This window comes from Amia ocellicauda, chromosome 14, assembly GCF_036373705.1.
Source record: "Amia ocellicauda isolate fAmiCal2 chromosome 14, fAmiCal2.hap1, whole genome shotgun sequence".
In the NCBI taxonomy this organism is placed as follows: Eukaryota; Metazoa; Chordata; class Actinopteri; order Amiiformes; family Amiidae; genus Amia; species Amia ocellicauda.
Genome location: NC_089863.1, coordinates 17,340,501 through 17,359,475, shown reverse-complemented (window position 1 = coordinate 17,359,475; position 18,975 = coordinate 17,340,501). Strand labels below are relative to the sequence as shown.

Below are 18,975 nucleotides of genomic sequence, written 5' to 3'. Positions count from 1 at the left end.
TCCAGGCAGCATCAGGGTCAAATATATCCTTACAAACACAATGATATTACAATGGTAAAGTAAAATAGCAAACGTACTAGCAATCAAAAACTCGACTTTTCTTTAGGATTGAATTATTCTCACGGAGAACAGTAACATTGTGCTGTATTCACCTTCAAATACTTACTACTCTCATGTAGAAGTGAGTGCGGTGGGCTGCTTGGTTTAAGTGTTTCTTGGGAGTAAATGTAAAATTCCTCTGAAAGGAAGGCATCCAAGCATATGAAGACATACAAAATAATAATGTAACTGTCATCACTTCATTCATTTAATAAAAACACAATTTGTATCCCTTTCAGACACAAGCAGCTGTGTTCTGTTACAAAGCCAAATACAAATGGAGGTAAATACAGTCTTATTTATCAAACAGAAACGTATTGAATTGAAAATGAAATTGTTTAAATAATACCAAAGGGAAGACTACAATGCAAGATACAATACCTCGATAAAAATAATGTATCTTAAAATGACATTTTTGTGTCGCGCTGGTTTCTGCTCCAGGATGCAATTTATAAATATTTTTATATTATATTTTCATACTTGATATGTTCTTGTATTTTTTCTATTACTTAAATGTTTCAAATCACTTAATGCTCATTTTCTTATTCACATGTATTTTTGATTCGTCACTAAGTAGCAGGGTCGTTTCTAGCCCTTTGGGGGCCTTAAGCAGGGTTTGAGTTGGCTCACTGTAGACCACTTGGCACATCAAACTAACAGACCATGTTGTACACATTTGTATGAGCACACATACACTCACCTAAAGGATTATTAGGAACACCTGTTCAATTTCTCATTAATGCAATTATCTAACCAACCAATCACATGGCAGTTGCTTCAATGCATTTAGGGGTGTGGTCCTGGTCAAGACAATCTCCTGAACTCCAAACTGAATGTCTGAATGGGAAAGAAAGGTGATTTAAGCAATTTTGAGCGTGGCATGGTTGTTGGTGCCAGACGGGCCGGTCTGAGTATTTCACAATCTGCTCAGTTACTGGGATTTTCACGCACAACCATTTCTAGGGTTTACAAAGAATGGTGTGAAAAGGGAAAAACATCCAGTATGCGGCAGTCCTGTGGGCGAAAATGCCTTGTTGATGCTAGAGGTCAGAGGAGAATGGGCCGACTGATTCAAGCTGATAGGAGAGCAACTTTGACTGAAATAACCACTCGTTACAACCGAGGTATGCAGCAAAGCATTTGTGAAGCCACAACACGTACAACCTTGAGGCGGATGGGCTACAACAGCAGAAGACCCCACCGGGTACCACTCATCTCCACTACAAATAGGAAAAAGAGGCTACAATTTGCACAAGCTCACCAAAATTGGACAGTTGAAGACTGGAAAAATGTTGCCTGGTCTGATGAGTCTCCATTTCTGTTGAGACATTCAGATGGTAGAGTCAGAATTTGGCGTAAACAGAATGAGAACATGGATCCACACTCGCCCCCTCCTCCTCTTCCCTGGCGGGGCGGCGGTGTCCATCAGCGCTGTGTCCCTCAGAGCGAGTGCAGGAGCCCGATCGCGCTGTTTGTCCTTCGCGGCTCCCTTCGGCGGAGAGAACGGAAGAGCGCACGGACGCGGAAGCAAACTGTGCGGTAAAGACGGAGACACGTCCGCTGGAAATGTAGCAGCGGCGGTGCATATAAATGTCATGTAATGCTAGCTAGACTGTTGTAGAAATTGTTAAATTATGTATCAAGGAAATTATACTACACATCATATACAACTATTATATGATCATGATTTAAATATATGAAAGTTCAGCCAAAAAACCCGTTTCGGCACCTATTAATTAATTAATTAATTAATTACTGAAGCAGTAGCCTATAAAACTAGGAGGTGATATTAACAATGTATTTCAAATGTATTAATATTATTATTATTATTATTATTATTATTATTAATACAGAGACAGATTACTTGAAAAGACTGTGTAGGTACTTTTTCTGACAAAGGTACCCACATGGGCCCAGCAATGGCCCAACACGGGCAAAGATATTGGCCCATTGCTGGCAGCCATTGTGGGGCCCGTGTAAATTTGCACATTTGCGCCATTCTGGCCCCAAGTCACTGGCCCAGTGTGGGCTTCTGTTATTGTAGCCCATGTTGGGCCACTGTGGGTCTCATGTGGGCACTAGTTACTTTTGATAGCAATAATGTCAAACCATATATGTGTTTATATATAATTGAATGTGTATTTCAAGTATAGACTAATGTAGATTTATAACCATTTTACTATAATCCATATATACTTTAAAGGAGTAAGAATACAGTACAGGCTAGTACCTGTACTTCAAGCATAAATTTGAAATACAGGTACTTGTTAATTGTTAACACTAAAATAGTTTTTAGTCCATTTATAGTACACTTATATTAAATGATGTTAATAATAACAGTTTGCTTCTGAAATAAATTAATCTAGTCTACTTGCAATCTAAGAACATGCGTATTTTGCATATCTAGGAGTATATAGTATACTTTAAGTTCTCTAGAAATGCAATTAATTTACAACAAAGGTGGCGACTCACCTCAGGGCCACAGTCCTGTTACACTGAACATAAACAGAAAACCTCAAATCTGAGGCCATGAACTTCAGGAAATATTACACTCTCAAACAGAATGTAGTCAGTATAAATATTGTAGCTGTAGCAACACCAGAGACACTGGTCTTACAAAAGGAAAGTTCACCCTGCAGGTCGAATCATGTTGCAGAAAGAAATTCCATTTCAGCAACAATCTGACCATAACAAGAAAGTCCCAGCAGATGGCCAGTAGTAATGGTACTTTTTAAATACAATGAAAAACAATGAAATGTCAAGAGTGGAAGTTACTCCACTTGGAAGTAAAACTATTATACAAGCACGACTATGCCATCTAGTGATTTTCTATAGGCACTCGGACTCGCTGGGAGGTTGTCAATTCCCCAAATCTGTCCAGTTTACATAGACTACCTCTTAGTCCTCCCTTTGATTTAGGTTCTTTAAATTGGGGGCTCACAAGCAAGAAGCACACCACATATCACACAGGACAGTTGTACAATTAAATCACAAAGATCTCTATAATATATAAAATCAGGCAGACTTCCTCTTTTTAAGTTAAAAGCCAATAAAAAGGTTAAAACTAAAACAAAGTTCTTGCAGAGACAGTTGGTCTCTTCAAGCAGCACCGGGAGCTGGAATGGGGCAGGCAATAGTCCACATGTCCTAAGTCAAAGTAAAAAGTGGGGCAGCGACAACAAATCCAGCTTCTGCTCTGGTCAGGGGTTGTTAATCCAAGGAAACCACAATGTCCATGTACAGTCCAAAAAAACAAAAATGGCCAAGTTAAAAATGAATTAAAAGCTTTTGTTAAAAAGGTGAATAAAAACCCAATGCCTTTACTTTGTTAACAGTACGTTTGTGGCTAAAAATACTGATAAATCTTCAATTAATCTTCCTATCTAGTCCACAAAATAGATCCACAAAGGCAAAAGTAATATTATTAAAAAGTCCACAAAAATACTCAAAACGAGAGACGCAAGTAGAAGCATAAAAGTACAAAAGTAGCAATATCCACAGGTTCTGTTATTTCTTATCTGGTAAAACACTACTGTAGTTCTAACACAAATGTATGCTGTCCTTTCCCAGGATACTCTCGCTAGCGTTACATCAGTCACTCTCCTCTGGGTCTCTCTTAGCCCTTTCTTTTACTTGTCTATCAAGTCCTCTTTCGCCTTGGCTCTGCGTTTCCTTCCCTGATCTTGCTCTGCAATCCCCCTCCCTAACTCAAACCCTGGGAGCTTTTTACCTCCAGCCTTTCAGGTGTTGCTCATTGTTGTAGCGTTATGTTTGGTGTATTTTGATAAGAGCATTTGGGCTCTGAGCTGAAGCACTGATCTAAAGAAGACCTCTCCCCCCCCAAAGTTATCAGATTTCCTTAGCTCATCAGCTTGGAACTGGTTTGCATCAAAGTGACAGTTTTGGGGAGGATGGCACCGAGAAGAGGCCAAATAGTTTGGAATTCTGCTGTGAAATGTCTGGAGAAAGGGGCCTGTAGGTGATAAAAACTCTTTGAAGTGGACGAGAGCCGAAATCCCAACATAGAGCTACGAACCCGGGCCAACCGGCATTTCCAAAAGATGGCATGGATTGACATCAGTCATAAATCAAGCCTCCTCCAATAGGACACTGGGGGCTGAAACCGAAATCCAATCTCAAAAATTCAACAACCAATCACCTATTGATCTGACAGACTATAAGGAACAGCGCACGGCCTCTTTCTTTCTCTCTCTCTCACCTGAACCAGAAACTCGCTGCCACAGCTCAACCTGTAGCTCTGTTGCCAGAACCGGAACCAGAACCAGAACCAGAACCCAACTAATGCCCTGCTTTCCTCAAAGACTTTGTCTTCAAGTAACTAGGGTGGAACCCCTGCTTACAAAGAAGATTTTGTGCACAACCTTGGAGCCTTCAAACCAGTGGAAAATCTGTTTGGAAAAGACTCTACATTTGCGAAACCCCAACTTCCAGGTGCATCGACTGAGTGGAAGTTCTTGGACGAAGCCGAACCGGACTGCCTTTGTTCCAAACCACACGGACCTCGTGCCGTGTGCTGTTATCTGAGCCCGAAGCCAGAGAGGCCTCTCTGCGACGAAGTTCAGGTAAGTTTAACAGTTTGGAGTTCATGATTCATGACATTTCTAATTGATTTCTGAAATGTTAATCTGTGATTCATAACTCTAGGATGTGTAATATCATTTTAGTTTTCTTAAATATAAATGTGTGTTGCATTAAACTGTTTTGTTGATAATTTTTGAAATAAAATCTGTCAACGCCGAGAAATATCTTCTCATTCCTGTTTAACTGTTTAGTCTGAAATTGACACAAGTTAATAGACATTAGATTATTGGTGGCCCTGCCTATCCTTAATCATTGAATAATAATCAGTTAAGGGAAATTGTGGTAACAAGAAATGATAGGATCTTTCTCGGCACCTAAACGTAAATGAGACTGATATATATATAACGAGAAGTTACCTGACATAAATACTAACCTGCGTAGTTATTTAATGTCTGACTAACAATACTAACGAGAGACTCACCTTCGTCTTACTAACCGGTATTGTAGTCAATGTGTTTATAACCTTTTTTGTTTAATGATTTGTGTGTTATCATATGCGATCCCATGGTCTTTGATTTGGTCACGGAAGTGATTTGTCTTTGATTTGTTGATCTAGAGTTGAATTTTAATTAGTTTTTCCCTTTTGTATAATTAGTGTAGTGCTACATTTAGTCTTTGTTTTTGAATAAATTTGACAATTTATATCTTTGGAATTGGTGTCTGTGTCCAATTATTACAGAAATTGAGTTCTACAAGATTCCAGGATTCGTGATAAGGTGATACTATAAATTCACTTCTTTAATTGAATTTTATAAGTGTACCTTACGCTACATTGTCAATTATTGACTCTCGTATAACCTGGCGAATAAGGGGTACTCTCCTGAATGCGTGATTAGCCATGTGCATATTTAAATCAATCAATCGTAAATAAAACTCGTCCATATCTGTGAAGTGGGGGGGGGGGCGGAAGCAAAATAAACAATCGTGAGTTTAATAAGAATACATTTGATAATATAAGAAAAAAAGTGAAAAACAAAAAATACACAGCAAAAGAAAATACAGAAATAGGCTAACACGTATTATTTCAATGTCCCAACAGAAACACTACATTTACCCACCCAACGCTGGTTGCAATGAGATTTGACCTGTATTCACAAAATAACAGGAGCGATTCCCATTGTACTTCCAGACTCTTTTTTGAAATCTCCAAATCCAAAGTATTGGGATAATAAACAGTATTAGTGCATGTTGTTATTTTGGGATGAGCTAAAAACACACAGTAACTGAAGGGGCATGGGGGGGGGGGGTTAGAGAAGGAAGTTGCCAGGCTATCTACCCCTGCTGGGTAAAACAGGGCTGTGTTATTGACTCCCAATGTGTTATATTAGGAGATTGTTCCCTGTGCGTCTCTTTTACACTAGAAATTGTATAAAATGCAGAAATTTAACAAACACATTAAGACAAAAAAAAAAAGACATGATAAAATGTAGATGTGAGCTCCTCTGGTCTCTGGAGCCACACAGTAAACACTGTCCACCTGTCCCTGCTGTCACCACTGCGAACCCCAGCTCAATTCCAGTCTGAGCTCACTGTCTGGGTCGACGTGTGAATGTGTGGCTGCAGACTGGCGTTGTCAGCTGTGGTCACAGTCAGCGTGCTGACGGCACCATGGGATTCTACCAGCCTCCCCAGAATGAGGCTGAGGGACCGAGTGACAGTGGGAGACCAGCGTCCAGTCTACATCAGAGGCACTACCACTGTAGACTGAAAACCAGAAGTAACATTCCACTGTCTGTCACCAAGACCGACACGCAACAGGGACGAAAAAAATAACCGGTACAGCAGTCAGCTCAGAGTGGATTATTATTATTATTATTATTATTATTAATAGCCGGAGTCTGAACGATCGCCCACACAATGCGACTTAAACAGGCTCCTTTTCTTTGAAAATGTTCTTTCATAAAACGTTATAACTAATCAAAAGATTATTTGTTAAAAAATAATGAAAGCAAACATTTTTATTTAACTTTTGTTTATCTTTTTAAATGAGTTAAAAAATGACTGGTTAACTGTCAGCTGCCAGACGTGCGTAAGCGTCTGTCGCGCCCTGTACTTATCTTTCAGCAGCGGATAATAAAGTAAAAATAATAATTCATGTATTTATTTTGTGTTGTTGTTGCATAAACCAATATCAAATTAATTAATTAATTTTCTTCTGAATTTACAGAAAAAGTTTGTTTAATCATGTTATGTTAGTTTGTCCAATTACTTTTGAGCCACTAAAATTGGGGGGACCACATATAGAAAAGGGTGTAACTCCTACACCGTTCACCAATTTGGATGTAACTACCCTCAAATTAAAGATGAAAGTCTACACTTAAATCACATATTGTTTGATTGTTTCCTTTCAAATCCATTGTGCCAAAAATGATGACAATTGTGTCACTGTCCAAATGTTTATGGACCTAACTGTATGTCATGCTGCTCTCCTGTATCTGATGTTGGGGACCATGGGGGTGAATTTACACAAACAGACAGGGTAGCAACACGAAATGGTGTTGCAATCTATCAGCTCCTGAAATGCAGGAATGACGGTGTATTTAAGCAGTAGTTGCAGACATCTGATTGGACAAGAACAGCGCGGAACAGCGGAGTTGAGTGACGGGGACGAGAACCAATCACAGTCGGACACCTGCGTACAATAGGGACAGCAGGACAACAGACACAGAGCACTTACGTAAGGGCACGTAACATTAAAACCTATAAAGAGACGCATAAATTAGCGGCATCTTTGAGGGAGCTGAACTTTTCACAGAGGTGTCGACTTGTACACTTAGCGTTCAAACCTACACATAATACACACATAGTTGTTTTGACCTACCAGTAGTAATTTAAAGGGGAATTCTGAAAAAGTTAAAAATGAAGATACCCCACCTGTAACATGAGAGACTCTCACTGAGGGGACAGTTTGTCCAGCTTGTCCAGCATCAGCACACAGTGATATACAGCTATAACTGAGAAAGAAAGAAAACAACACAGTTGCCTGCTGGGTGAAAGACAGTGCAAACACCTTCTGTTCACATAAACACAAGGCAACTTGCATTACACACATCAATGTGTTAAAATAATCCTACACCAGACATGAAGAACATAAGAAAGTTTATAAATGAGAGGAGGCCATTCGACCCATCGTGCTTGTTTGGTGGCAATTAATAACCGAGTGATCCAAGGATCCTATCCAGTCTATTTTTAAATGTTCCCACTGGGGAGTTTGTTCAGATTGTGACGACTCTCTATGTGAAGAAGTGTCTCCTGTTTTCTGTCTTGAATGCCTTGAAGCCCAATTTCCATTTGTGTCTCTGGGTCCATGTGTCTCTGCTGATCTGGAAAAGCTCCTCTGGTTTGATGTGGTTGATGCCTTTTCACATAGTCCAAGTGTTGGCTACAATTATTGAATTATTCCAACTATTTCAGAACTGAAAATAAACTGCAATAAACTACAGCCCTGAAGGAAGGAAACAAACTATTTACAGGATTTAACTTATTCAGCACTGGCATGTATATTAGTAAACCCAGTACATAAAATAATAAAGTAATCATCATCATTAATCAATATCTAAACATGTGCAGAGGGTATACAGGGAGATTATCTGTGTATTCAGTGTAACAGGTGTCAGACTATATGTTTAATCTACAGAGCCAACAGGAGGCAGAATCACAAGGTTGTCATAGGTGAAGAAGAATGGATAGATCTTCTCTCCCTCAGTGAACTGCATGTCAGTGAAGGTGTAAATATGAGCCCTGGACTCCACTTTGTAAAAGGAGACCTGCCTCTCCTCAATATCCACACACACCCCCAGCATCCTGGGCCGCAGGCTCTGGGGGAGGGGGGTTATCACTGGCTCAGTGAGAGCAGTTAAAGAAGAAGCGAAGAAATTTAGAGCCCAGTAGCCCTGCTTGGTAGTGAAGCTGCCATATCCTCTCCTCTTTGCAGACTCTCTGGTGACTCCTATTATCCACTGTCCATTCACTTCCACCACCCAGTAGTGTCTTCCTGAGGTGAAGCTCTCTTTGCTCACGACACAGGGCCAATGATTAAATCTCTGTGGATTGTCAGGGAGATCCTGCATCTCTCCCACTTTCACTCTCTTCTCATCCTCAGACAGGGTTAGGTCACAGTGTGCTGTCTCAGGGTCCAGAGTCACATCAGCTGTGGGAAAACAATAGAAAACACTGGGAGTACAGACACAATTCCAGTGCACACTTCAGCTTCTGGTACATGATTCCCTTAAAGCTGCAACTACTTTGAGATTTTGATTTCAAAACTACGCTCTATTACCAGTCACCAGAAAACGCAAAATTACTTAATTCAGCTGCAGATGATCTTGACAAGAATATTAAAAAAATTGGCTAAGATTTTATGATACACTGGGTCTCAAGTACCCTTCTGAATGATTCAGAGGAGAACTGGGTGAATGTGTTGTGGTCAGATGAGACCAAAATCAAGCTCTTTGGCATCAACTCAACTCGCCGTGTTTGGAGGAGGAGAAATGACCCCAAGAACATCATCCCCACCGTCAATCATGGAGGTGGAAACATTATGCTTTGGGGGTGTTTTTCTGCTAAGGGGACAGGACAACTGCACCGCATCAAAGGGACGATGGACGGGGCCATGTACCGTCAAATCTTGGGTGAGAACCTCCTTCCCTCAGCCAGGGCATTGAAAATGGGTCGTGGATGGGTATTCCAGCATGACAATGACCCAAAACACACAGCCAAGGCAACAAAGGAGTGGCTCAAGAAGAAGCACATTAAGGTCCTGGAGTGGCCTAGCCAGTCTCCAGACCTTAATCCCATAGAAAATCTGTGGAGGGAGCTGAAGGTTCGAGTTGCCAAACATCAGCCTCGAAACCTTAATGACTTGGAGAGGATCTGCAAAGAGGAGTGGGACAAAATCCCTCCTGAGATGTGTGCAAACCTGGTGGCCAACTACAAGAAACGTCTGACCTCTGTGATTGCCAACAAGGGTTTTGCCACCAAGTACTAAGTCGAAGGGGTCAAATACTTATTTCCCTCATTAACATGCAAATCAATTTATAACTTTTTTGAAATGTGTTTTTCTGGATTTTTTTGCACCTACCATTACAATTATAGACTGATAATTTCTTTGTTGGGCAAACGTACAAAATCAGCAGGGGATCAAATACTTTTTTCCCCTCACTGTATTTTACATCTTTCTCACCATATAACATTGAAACTCTTCAGCACTTCATAGAGACAGGAGTGTTAATCTGTCTGATTGCTGTCCTCTCCAAAAGCTGTGCTGCAGCATCACTGTGCTTTTCAGCAACAAGAGAAGGTCAATACATTCACACTATTGCCAGAGAAAAGGAGGAGATTGACAACCTGCCAATATACACTACAGACCGGCACCAAATGTGCAACAGGCCAGTGTCTGGGAATCACTGTCATAAAGCTCAGTGTGACATTGTACCTGTTATGTATTTATCAGGGACAGAACTAATTTTCCCACTTAACCACATTATCTTTAATTTAACAGTAGATTACATTCTAGTTTTTCAAAGGAAAGGTCCAAGTGGTATTAAAATGTATTTATTTTAATTATTATTCTAATTTTAACTTTAATCACTGCCCTGTGGTATGCTCCTCTATTGACCATTCAATTGGTCCTAAACACAAGACCGAACTCCACACAGCTGAAGTCATGATTTAAGGATTCAAGGTGGCTTCCATGGTCCTGTGTCTCTCTCTTCATCAGGAGAAAGACCTACCTGCTGCACTGCACAACCACTGCCATTCTGCAAATGAGACACAGACAGGATTAACTCCAGTCACACACTGCGCTCCACACTGGAGATACAGAGACACAGACAGGATTAACTCCAGTCACACACTGTGCTCCACACTGGAGATACAGAGACACAGACAGGATTAACTCCAGTCACACACTGCGCTCCAAACTGGAGATACAGAGACACAGACAGGATTAACTCCAGTCACACACCGCGCTCCACACTGGTGATACAGAGACACAGACAGGATTAACTCCAGTCACACGCCGCGCTCCACACTGGTGATACAGAGACACAGACAGGATTAACTCCAGTCACACACTGCGCTCCACACTGGAGATACAGAGACACAGACAGGATTAACTCCAGTCACACACCGCGCTCCACACTGGAGATACAGAGACACAGACGGGATTAACTCCAGTCACACGCCGCGCTCCACACTGGAGATACAGAGACACAGACAGGATTAACTCCAGTCACACACCGCGCTCCACACTGGAGATACAGAGACACAGACAGGATTAACTCCAGTCACACACTGTGCTGCACACTGGAGATACAGAGACACAGACAGGATTAACTCCAGTCACACACTGCGCTCCACACTGGTGATACTGTGGGGGGAGCTGGTGTCAGTCAGTGGTGTGATTGTATTCACAGAACACATACCTGATTTAAGAAGGAACCTCAAAGCTTCTGTTAAGATGAAAGAGGGAGAGCATTATTATAGACAGTACTGTTACTGAATGGTACCAGTGACTCCAATGGGATTCATACTGGAATAAACACACAGCTTCTACTGGCTGTGTACAGCATTGTGAGCGAGTGTGAAAAGACTAGTAGTGAGACTTGTTACACTTAAGCAATAGTTCCCAATGCAATTCAATGAGAGACAGAGATCTCAGGATGCCCTGAGCAGTGGATTCCTACAGTAGTTTGCAGGGATTAACAGTAACCTGTGTGCAGTATTGAGGGATAGTGTAAACATAATGGAAACATCATGTATAACAAAACAAAAGGTATTTAATCACAATGGACTATGACTGGTATTAGAGATATCTGTATCTATACAGGAATAGAATAATTTGTGGAAATACTGGAGCACTAATTACAACAATAGTTAGATTGTGGAGTTGTAGAAATACACATACACTACATGGCCAAAAGTATGTCGACGCCTCTTCTAATTAGTGGATTTGTCTATTTCAGGCACACCCATTGCTTACAGGTGTTTAAAATCAAGCATACAGCCATGCAATCTCCATAGACAGACATTGTCACTTAAACTTGGCATCGTCATAGGATGCCACCTTTCCAACAAGTCAGTTAGTCAAATTTCTGCCTTGCTAGAGCTTCCCCGGTCAACTGTAAGTGCTGTTATTGTGAAGTGTAAATGTCTAGGAGCAACAACAGTGCAGCTGTGAAGTGGTGACTCACAGAACGGGACAGCTGAAGCACATAGCACGTAAAATTAGTTTGTCCTTGGTTGCAACAATCACTACGAGTTCCAAACTGCCTCTGGAAGCAACGTCAGCACTAGAACTGTTCAACTCTAAGATTACCATGTGCAATGCCAAGCGTCGGCTGGATTGGTGTAAAGCTCGATACCATTTGACTCAGTGGAAACATTCTCTGGAGTGATTTATCACGCTTCACCATTTGGCAGTCCGACGAATGAATCTGAGTTTAGCGGATGCCAGGAGAGCACTACCTGCCCAAATAGATAGGGCCAACTATAAAGTTTGGTGGAGGAGGAATAATGGTGTGGGTTTGTTTTTCATGGTTTTCAGGGCTAGGCCCTTAGTTCCACTGAAGGGAAATCTTAATGCGACAGCATACAATGACATTCTAGATGATTTTGCTCTTCCACCTTTGTGGCAACAGTTTGGGGAAGGGCCTTTCCTGTTTCAGGATGACAATGCCCCTTTGCACAAAGCAAGGTCCATACAGAAATGGTTTGTTGAGACTGGGGTGGAAGAACTTGACAGGCCTTCACAGAGTCCTGATCTCAATCCCATTGAACACCTTTGGGATGATTTGGAATGCCGACTGTGAGCCAGGCCTGATCGTCTAACATCAGTATCTGACCTTACTGATGCTCTTGAGGCTGAATGGAAGCAAATCCCCACAGCAATATTAATGCCCATGATTTTGGAATAAGATGTTCGACGAGCAGGTGTCCACATACCTTTGGCTATGTAGTGTACATCTTTATTAGTACAGCACAGGTTCTTTTGATCTCATAAAATAAACACAGAAACTCACCCTGTTCTTTAGACAGAAAGAAGAGTCCAGCTGTAAATAAATAAATCACACACACTCACAAACATCAACATAACTTTCAACACAACTTTTCCAATATATTTTTTTTACTTTAACCTTTTTAAGGTTTAACTGATTTGTATCAACTTTAATCTTTAATTGAATGCAGAATGGCTACAGCAAATACTTCTCAACATTCTCTGTATTGAGTTACTTACCCTTGACTGTACACTGGGTCTCCTTCTCTGTAAACAGACACGGAGAGAGGATCAGTGATGCTGGTTTCAGGCTTCTGCACTGTGTTTAAGACACACACTGATATCTAATGTAAGTGTGCCTTATGATAGCAGTCTTGCATATTGTAATAAATAGTGAAATGCAAATGGCCACTATAAACATGAACAAAGCACAGAGAAAAAAAAAGAAAAATGTCAGAATATTTGTGTTCTGTTTTCTTTTCACTTTTTTGTTTTGATCATAGTAATCAATACTTTTTAACTTGGACAACGAATTAATCATCACATAATGGCAATATTTAATCAAATGAGATTCATGCCATGAAAATATTTTTTTTCATCTGAATGGAAATAAGGAGAGCTGCTCTGTGTCTTTTAGGATCCAGTGAATTTATGGATTATTTAAACAACATGCATATATCAATTATTTGTTTTACCTTTGATATGTTTATTAAACTTATGCTAATGTGGCTTGTTTGGTGCATACTGTCAAATTATTGTAACTCCAGTTACATGCAATAGCCAGACTTCTCATTTTCCAATCCAGTAATACAGTGACCTACAACAGGTCCATTATAATTAAAGGCCTAGATTCTGCATTGGTGAAACAGGAGTCTGCTGTTTTTTTTCAAGTAGGTCTTGAAGTCCGGCCCATTCTGCCAGGCTGTCTTTCCCTCAGCCAAGCAAGTAAAGCCAAAGCTCCATATAACCAATCACTCACCCCAAGCCTGAACTGGGGTTGTAAACTACTAAATAATGTGGCGCTCATTCTAATTATGAACAGTAATACAGTGGTATTTTTTAACAGTCCTACCACAAGCATCTTGACATACAAATGAATATGATCACTTACCACCCATCCGTCTCCACTGGATCACCAGAAGAGCAGCTGCTGCCACAGTGAGAGCGGCCATTAGGAATAAAGACACCATCCACCCAGAGGGGTCAGGGAAGAAGTCCCCTGGAGAACAGAACTGCAGCATTAACCCACAGGAACTGACACACAGCTCCTCAAACACTGGCCTGGATCCCTCATGATTAAGTCACAAACTACTGGGCCGAGCTTGTGGCTGGGTATCAAAGTAATCTTCTCAGCTGGAGAGTCTGAGGGTCCTGACTGGTGATGGACAGACACTGCTGTGTCTGTGCAGCAGCTGCTGAGTTACTGCTGAGGGCAGGTCTGGCAGGAACACCTGAGGCCTCAATGGCTCCATCACTGGATGTTAAGTCTTTCATTGGGCCATCAAAGCTCCCTCAGTAACCACCAGCTGTGCTCCACTGCCAGAGAGACAAAACCCCAGAGCCTCTCAATGCCCTATGTTACAACCCCAATTGGCAAGTCTAGTGATGTGAAGGAATCGTAACAATCATACCAGCATGAGCCATGGAAAAACAGGGGATATACACAGAGAGCTGGAAACAGGAATTAGAAAAAACAAGAGGTGATTTATTTACAAAGGTGGTGTGTGTTAACATTCCAGGATTATATACAGCGCTATTTACAATTATACAGCAACACACAAGAAACACCTCAAAAAGGTGTAAAAGGGACCCAGAGCGGTGCCGGCACCCTACTTAAACTGCATAACAAAAAGAAAATCAGCTAACCTAACTGATACCAATACCTACATGTTGTGAAGTAAACCCATGGGTGTTTTGCCTGTTTACCTTTCTCCCTAAGACAAACTACGTTTTTAAGTAACAATAAACAACAGAGGAAAAGAAAAACTGCTAGACGACAACAAACAACAACCAAAATGACAAGTAATCAGATAAATCAATAACATCAATAACAATAACAATAATAGCGGGTAAAAGTAACATCAGGAGCATAGCGCACCCAGGTGTGACAGATGACAGGTATTTGAATGGGACAGAAGAAGTCTGATTGGACAGGAATGGAGGAGCAAATGATGAGTGGCAGTAGTAGGGGCCAATCACAGTGAGACACCTGGGATACAACAGATAGGAGAAAACAAAACATAACATAACATATCTGGGGACATAACACCTTAAACGACAAAGTCGCACTGCTACACAGCTGCTTGTCACACTGGTTCCTTCCTTTCCTTCAGCCATCAGCCATTCATTATTGTTTTTTAATAGCAAGCTATGATCACTGAAGCATCATCAGCCACAAAAAGACTCAGAATATCTAATATAGTTATTAAATCCAAGGGTTCACATACTTTATCCACCCTGCACTGTGAATGCTTACATGTATGTTAAATAAAAACATGAAAACATAATTGTTTGTGTGGGATTAGTTTAAGCAGACTGTGTTTGTCTATTGTTGTGACTTAGATCAGATCAAAATTGATGACCAATTTATGCAGTAATCCAGGTAATTCCAAAGGGTTCACATACTTTTTCTTACCACTGTATATATATGTAATACTCACTGGGTATGTGGAGTTGGGATTCACAGTTTGCTTCAGGTACTGCACTTCTAATCAGGCAGGTGAAGACATTGGACTCCTGTTGGACTGGGATTAAGCTGCTGACAGAGAGGCGCTCCTGACTGTCTCTCTCCAGTCGTGTCCTGGACAGTGATGTGACGTCGTGTCCGTCCCTGGCTGTCCAGACCACTGCAGGCTCAGGGTACCAGCCCTCTGACCTGCACTCCAGCCGGGTCTGACCTCCTTCAGAGTGGAAGGACACTGAGGGCTGCGTCCCCAGAGCTGACAACAGTTACAACAGCTGGATGAGGCTCACACACTTTAGATAGATGTCTACTCACAAAGAGAAACAAGAGCACTAGACCATAAAATTTGCAATATATTTTCAGTATCATAGTGTTTTAAAGCAAAATACATTAAAATTACATTAATGTGACATCATTCTTAATTGAGTTTTTAAAATCTGTGAATCACTTAGAATTAGCTTATGCTAATTTCTACTACCTAGACAAACTCCCCAAATAAATAATTTTAGAAATTAATTTCTTGGACATTTTTCTATATATATATATATTTTTTTATCATCATTATTTTTTTGTTTGGAAATGTTATATAAACTGTCTGTTACACATTGTTACATTACAGAAGATACTTTACACATAATTGTAAACACATTAATATATGTTTAAGGATTGTGTGATATTAATCTGAGATACAAAAGCAAGAATGAGATACATTATGACATTTCTGTTCTTTCCTGTTCCCTTGTAAAATATATGATAGTAGTGTAGACATGAGAGTAAACACTGATTGAGATCTGTAAATGTGTTTCTGGCTACAAACCTGTCAACACTGGCTGTGTTTACATGCTGATAAATGAGTTATGACAACACACAGTGGAACAAAAATGTGTATGTAACCCCAACACATCTCTGCTCATTACATTCACTAATTATATTTTAACTTGTACTCCTGCCTGCCTTCCCCCTGTGTTCACATCTCCACCAGGGTCCTATATTCCCAGACTCTACGGAATTGGACTTATCTTGGTGGTGCTGAGAGACTTGACAGCTGTTTGGCTATAAGTCAGTGCTACCTGACTACAGCCCATTCCCAGGAGAGTCCTGTGAGCTGCTGTGGCTTCAGTCCCAGTGTAGTCAGACACCAGACTGCAGTGTGTGGAGACGCCATAGACAGCAACAGCAGCTGCACACACATCCTGCTCAGAGCTCATAGAAAGTGCACAAAACTCACCTTTTACAAACACTTTAATGTGAGCTTCTTCTTCCATCAGTGTTGATCGTACCAAACAGTAATAACCCCCAACATCAGAACTTTGCACATCCTTCAGTCTTAGAGACACGTTGCCTTTCTTCAGTTCCTCAGGGAAAAGCTCAGCCCTGTCCTTGTAGGAGGGCATCTGATGAGAAAAGTCATACTGAGCATATCGAAATAAACAGACAGGAGTCACGTATGTCTCTGTGAACCACCTGATCTCCATGTCCTCAGCGCTGATGTTGGGTGAGAGGTAACAGGGCAGAACAGCATCTTCTCCAGCCAAGACAACAACAGGGTCAGCTGGACCAAGAACCTCAAACCTCTCTGGAGAGACAATAACATACAGTCCAACAAACCGGGATTTGTTATTTTCTAATGACAAATATACAGACAAAAAACAGAGAAACCTGAGCACATTAACAAACACAGCTGAGAATCTGTGATATGAATCTGTATTTATGACCTGAGAGAATATCTGTGTACAGTATGTGAGCATGGCCGTATCCACCATTGAGGACACTGAGGTCCGGACCTCTGTATTTTTTATTACATTATTATTAAATTATTTTTTCAACACTTTGGCAGGAGACACACGTGAGGAGTCACAAAGAAAGGGACAGACAGTGCTACTGCACACTGACATGGTTTTAAAGCTATTATTATCCAACGTCTTAAAATGCACATATGTCAATCAGGGAAATCAATATTCTTTGCCTCCCAACCCTGCTAGCAAACTTAGATTTTGGACCTCAGTATTTTTTAAACAATGCATACGGCCATGGCCCCCTCTTTAAAACTGTATTCATTATGGACTGGGTAAAATACCCACACCCCAGCACAGAATGCTAAGGAAATATTGTTTTGTGGCTCGAGCTCAACATGGAGAGACAGACAGACAAGTTAAATAGGCAGAGGACAATAAAACAATAACTTTGAAAGTACAAATACTGGCTGTAGGAATATGCTGTGTTTTTGGTTTTGTTTGATTCCATTCACTTCCACAACTCTCTACACAGGGCTGAATCTCTATTTGGATAGCTGATTTGAATGTCTGAGCTCAGTTCACTATGGAGAATAAAAGTGTCCTCACTGTACCTGATCCTGACACTGAGGTCTGCTGGAGCAGCAGGACAATCACACAGAGCCACTCTGATCGGTCAGACTTCATCCCTGGGACAGACAGACAGACAGACTCGCAGGCCAATCCCAGCTGGAGAGCAGGGTCTCAGAGAGCCCTGTACTCAGGTGGAGAAGAACTGAGGAAACCGCAAAGTAGAACATTAAAAACTAGAGTATATTGGAGTAAATAGAGACTTGTGTGTAGAGCCCTGCATTTTATGTGACCACCTCCTAGCACAAAGTGGTCATGCAATCTGTTTAATTAAACCACATAATGATTCAAAATCTCCTGATTCTCTTAGTCATCTCAGTTAGTCATTATATTTATTTCTTGAGTTTGCATTCCTTTATAACGAATACATCTAATTCAATAGTATTGATTAGAATGTGTAAATAATTCAAATGTTTCAGTTTACTAGTAAGAACACATAATTTGTCAAGAAAATAGTGAAAAGAAAAGAGCTCTGATTCCAAAGACAAATTACATATAATCTCTTACAACTATTTCCTGTTCTTCCCCAGTGAGGCCACAGTGTTTCCACAGAGAGTTGTAATGAAACTCAGCCTGTGCTCACCTTGTGCGTCTCTCCAGCTCCAGTCCTCCCTCTGACAGGTCTTCAGGATCAACTCACACTGTTACCCGCTGGATCAGTCCCTCAGTCCCGGCGTCAGACCTGCCCTGGAGAGACAGTTACGGCTGATGGGAGACACAGACTGATCCTCTGTTTAAGCCTCCATCTGAGGGAGCTGTAACCTGACCCAGTGTTCACAGCTGCAGGTGCAGTGAGTGTTTATACATTTCAATTTACCTGAACACACATGTAGAACACCTCAGACAAACCATCTGAACAACATGCCAATGCTTTCTGATAACAAGAAATCTGAACCGATAATAAACACCTCAGGATGTGGCACACATGCAACATTGTCATTAATATTATTAGCAGTAGTAGTGGTAGCAGTATAATCTCCACTCATGCTCTGTGTATCATACCTTCATATTCCCTCCTGCCCTGGGAATTATGAGTGGAGTGTGGGTGTCACTCAGCCGCCTCAGGGCCACCGTCCTGTTGCACTGAACAGGAACAGGAAAGCTCAGATCTGAGCCTGTGAACTTCATGAAATGTTACACTTTCCCAAACACAATATTGACAGTATAAATACTGTAGCTGTAGAAACACCAGAGACACTGTTGTTTTGCAAATGGACAAGTCACCATGCAGG

The 18,975-nt window shown here is 41.0% G+C and overlaps 1 protein-coding gene across 2 annotated transcripts; it reads right to left on the bottom strand.

The window, feature by feature from the left end:
- Positions 1-5,971: 5,971 nt before the first annotated feature.
- Positions 5,972-18,825, bottom strand: LOC136767830 (butyrophilin subfamily 1 member A1). Of its 2 annotated transcripts, XR_010821892.1 has the most exons (12): positions 18,746-18,825; positions 18,327-18,430; positions 17,728-17,888; positions 16,609-16,956; positions 15,358-15,636; positions 13,809-13,916; positions 12,938-12,964; positions 12,723-12,752; positions 11,127-11,153; positions 10,434-10,460; positions 7,576-8,851; positions 5,972-7,333 (listed from the first exon to the last, which is right to left on the bottom strand). XR_010821892.1 is itself a non-coding variant. In XM_066721861.1 (11 exons), exons 3-11 carry the CDS (start codon positions 17,798-17,800, stop codon positions 8,328-8,330), a joined length of 1,443 nt encoding a protein of 480 aa, XP_066577958.1. In that variant the 5' UTR covers positions 17,801-17,888; positions 18,327-18,430; positions 18,746-18,825; the 3' UTR covers positions 5,972-8,327. The 2 variants fall into 2 exon arrangements, 1 of the variants encoding a protein (XP_066577958.1); XM_066721861.1 differs by having other exon boundaries at positions 5,972-8,851.
- Positions 18,826-18,975: the final 150 nt, after the last annotated feature.

Bases quoted from the DNA above. Each gene is read 5' to 3' on its own strand.
- LOC136767830 (XM_066721861.1), bottom strand. From the start codon at position 17,800: ATGAAGTCTGACCGATCAGAGTGGCTCTGTGTGATTGTCCTGCTGCTC. The intron at 13,917-15,357 runs GTGAGTATTACA...TCTGTTCTCCAG, and splicing joins ATCCCAACTCCACATACCCA to GGGACTTCTTCCCTGACCCC. The intron at 10,461-11,126 runs GTATGTGTTCTG...TCTCATTTGCAG, and splicing joins GAGGTTCCTTCTTAAATCAG to AATGGCAGTGGTTGTGCAGT.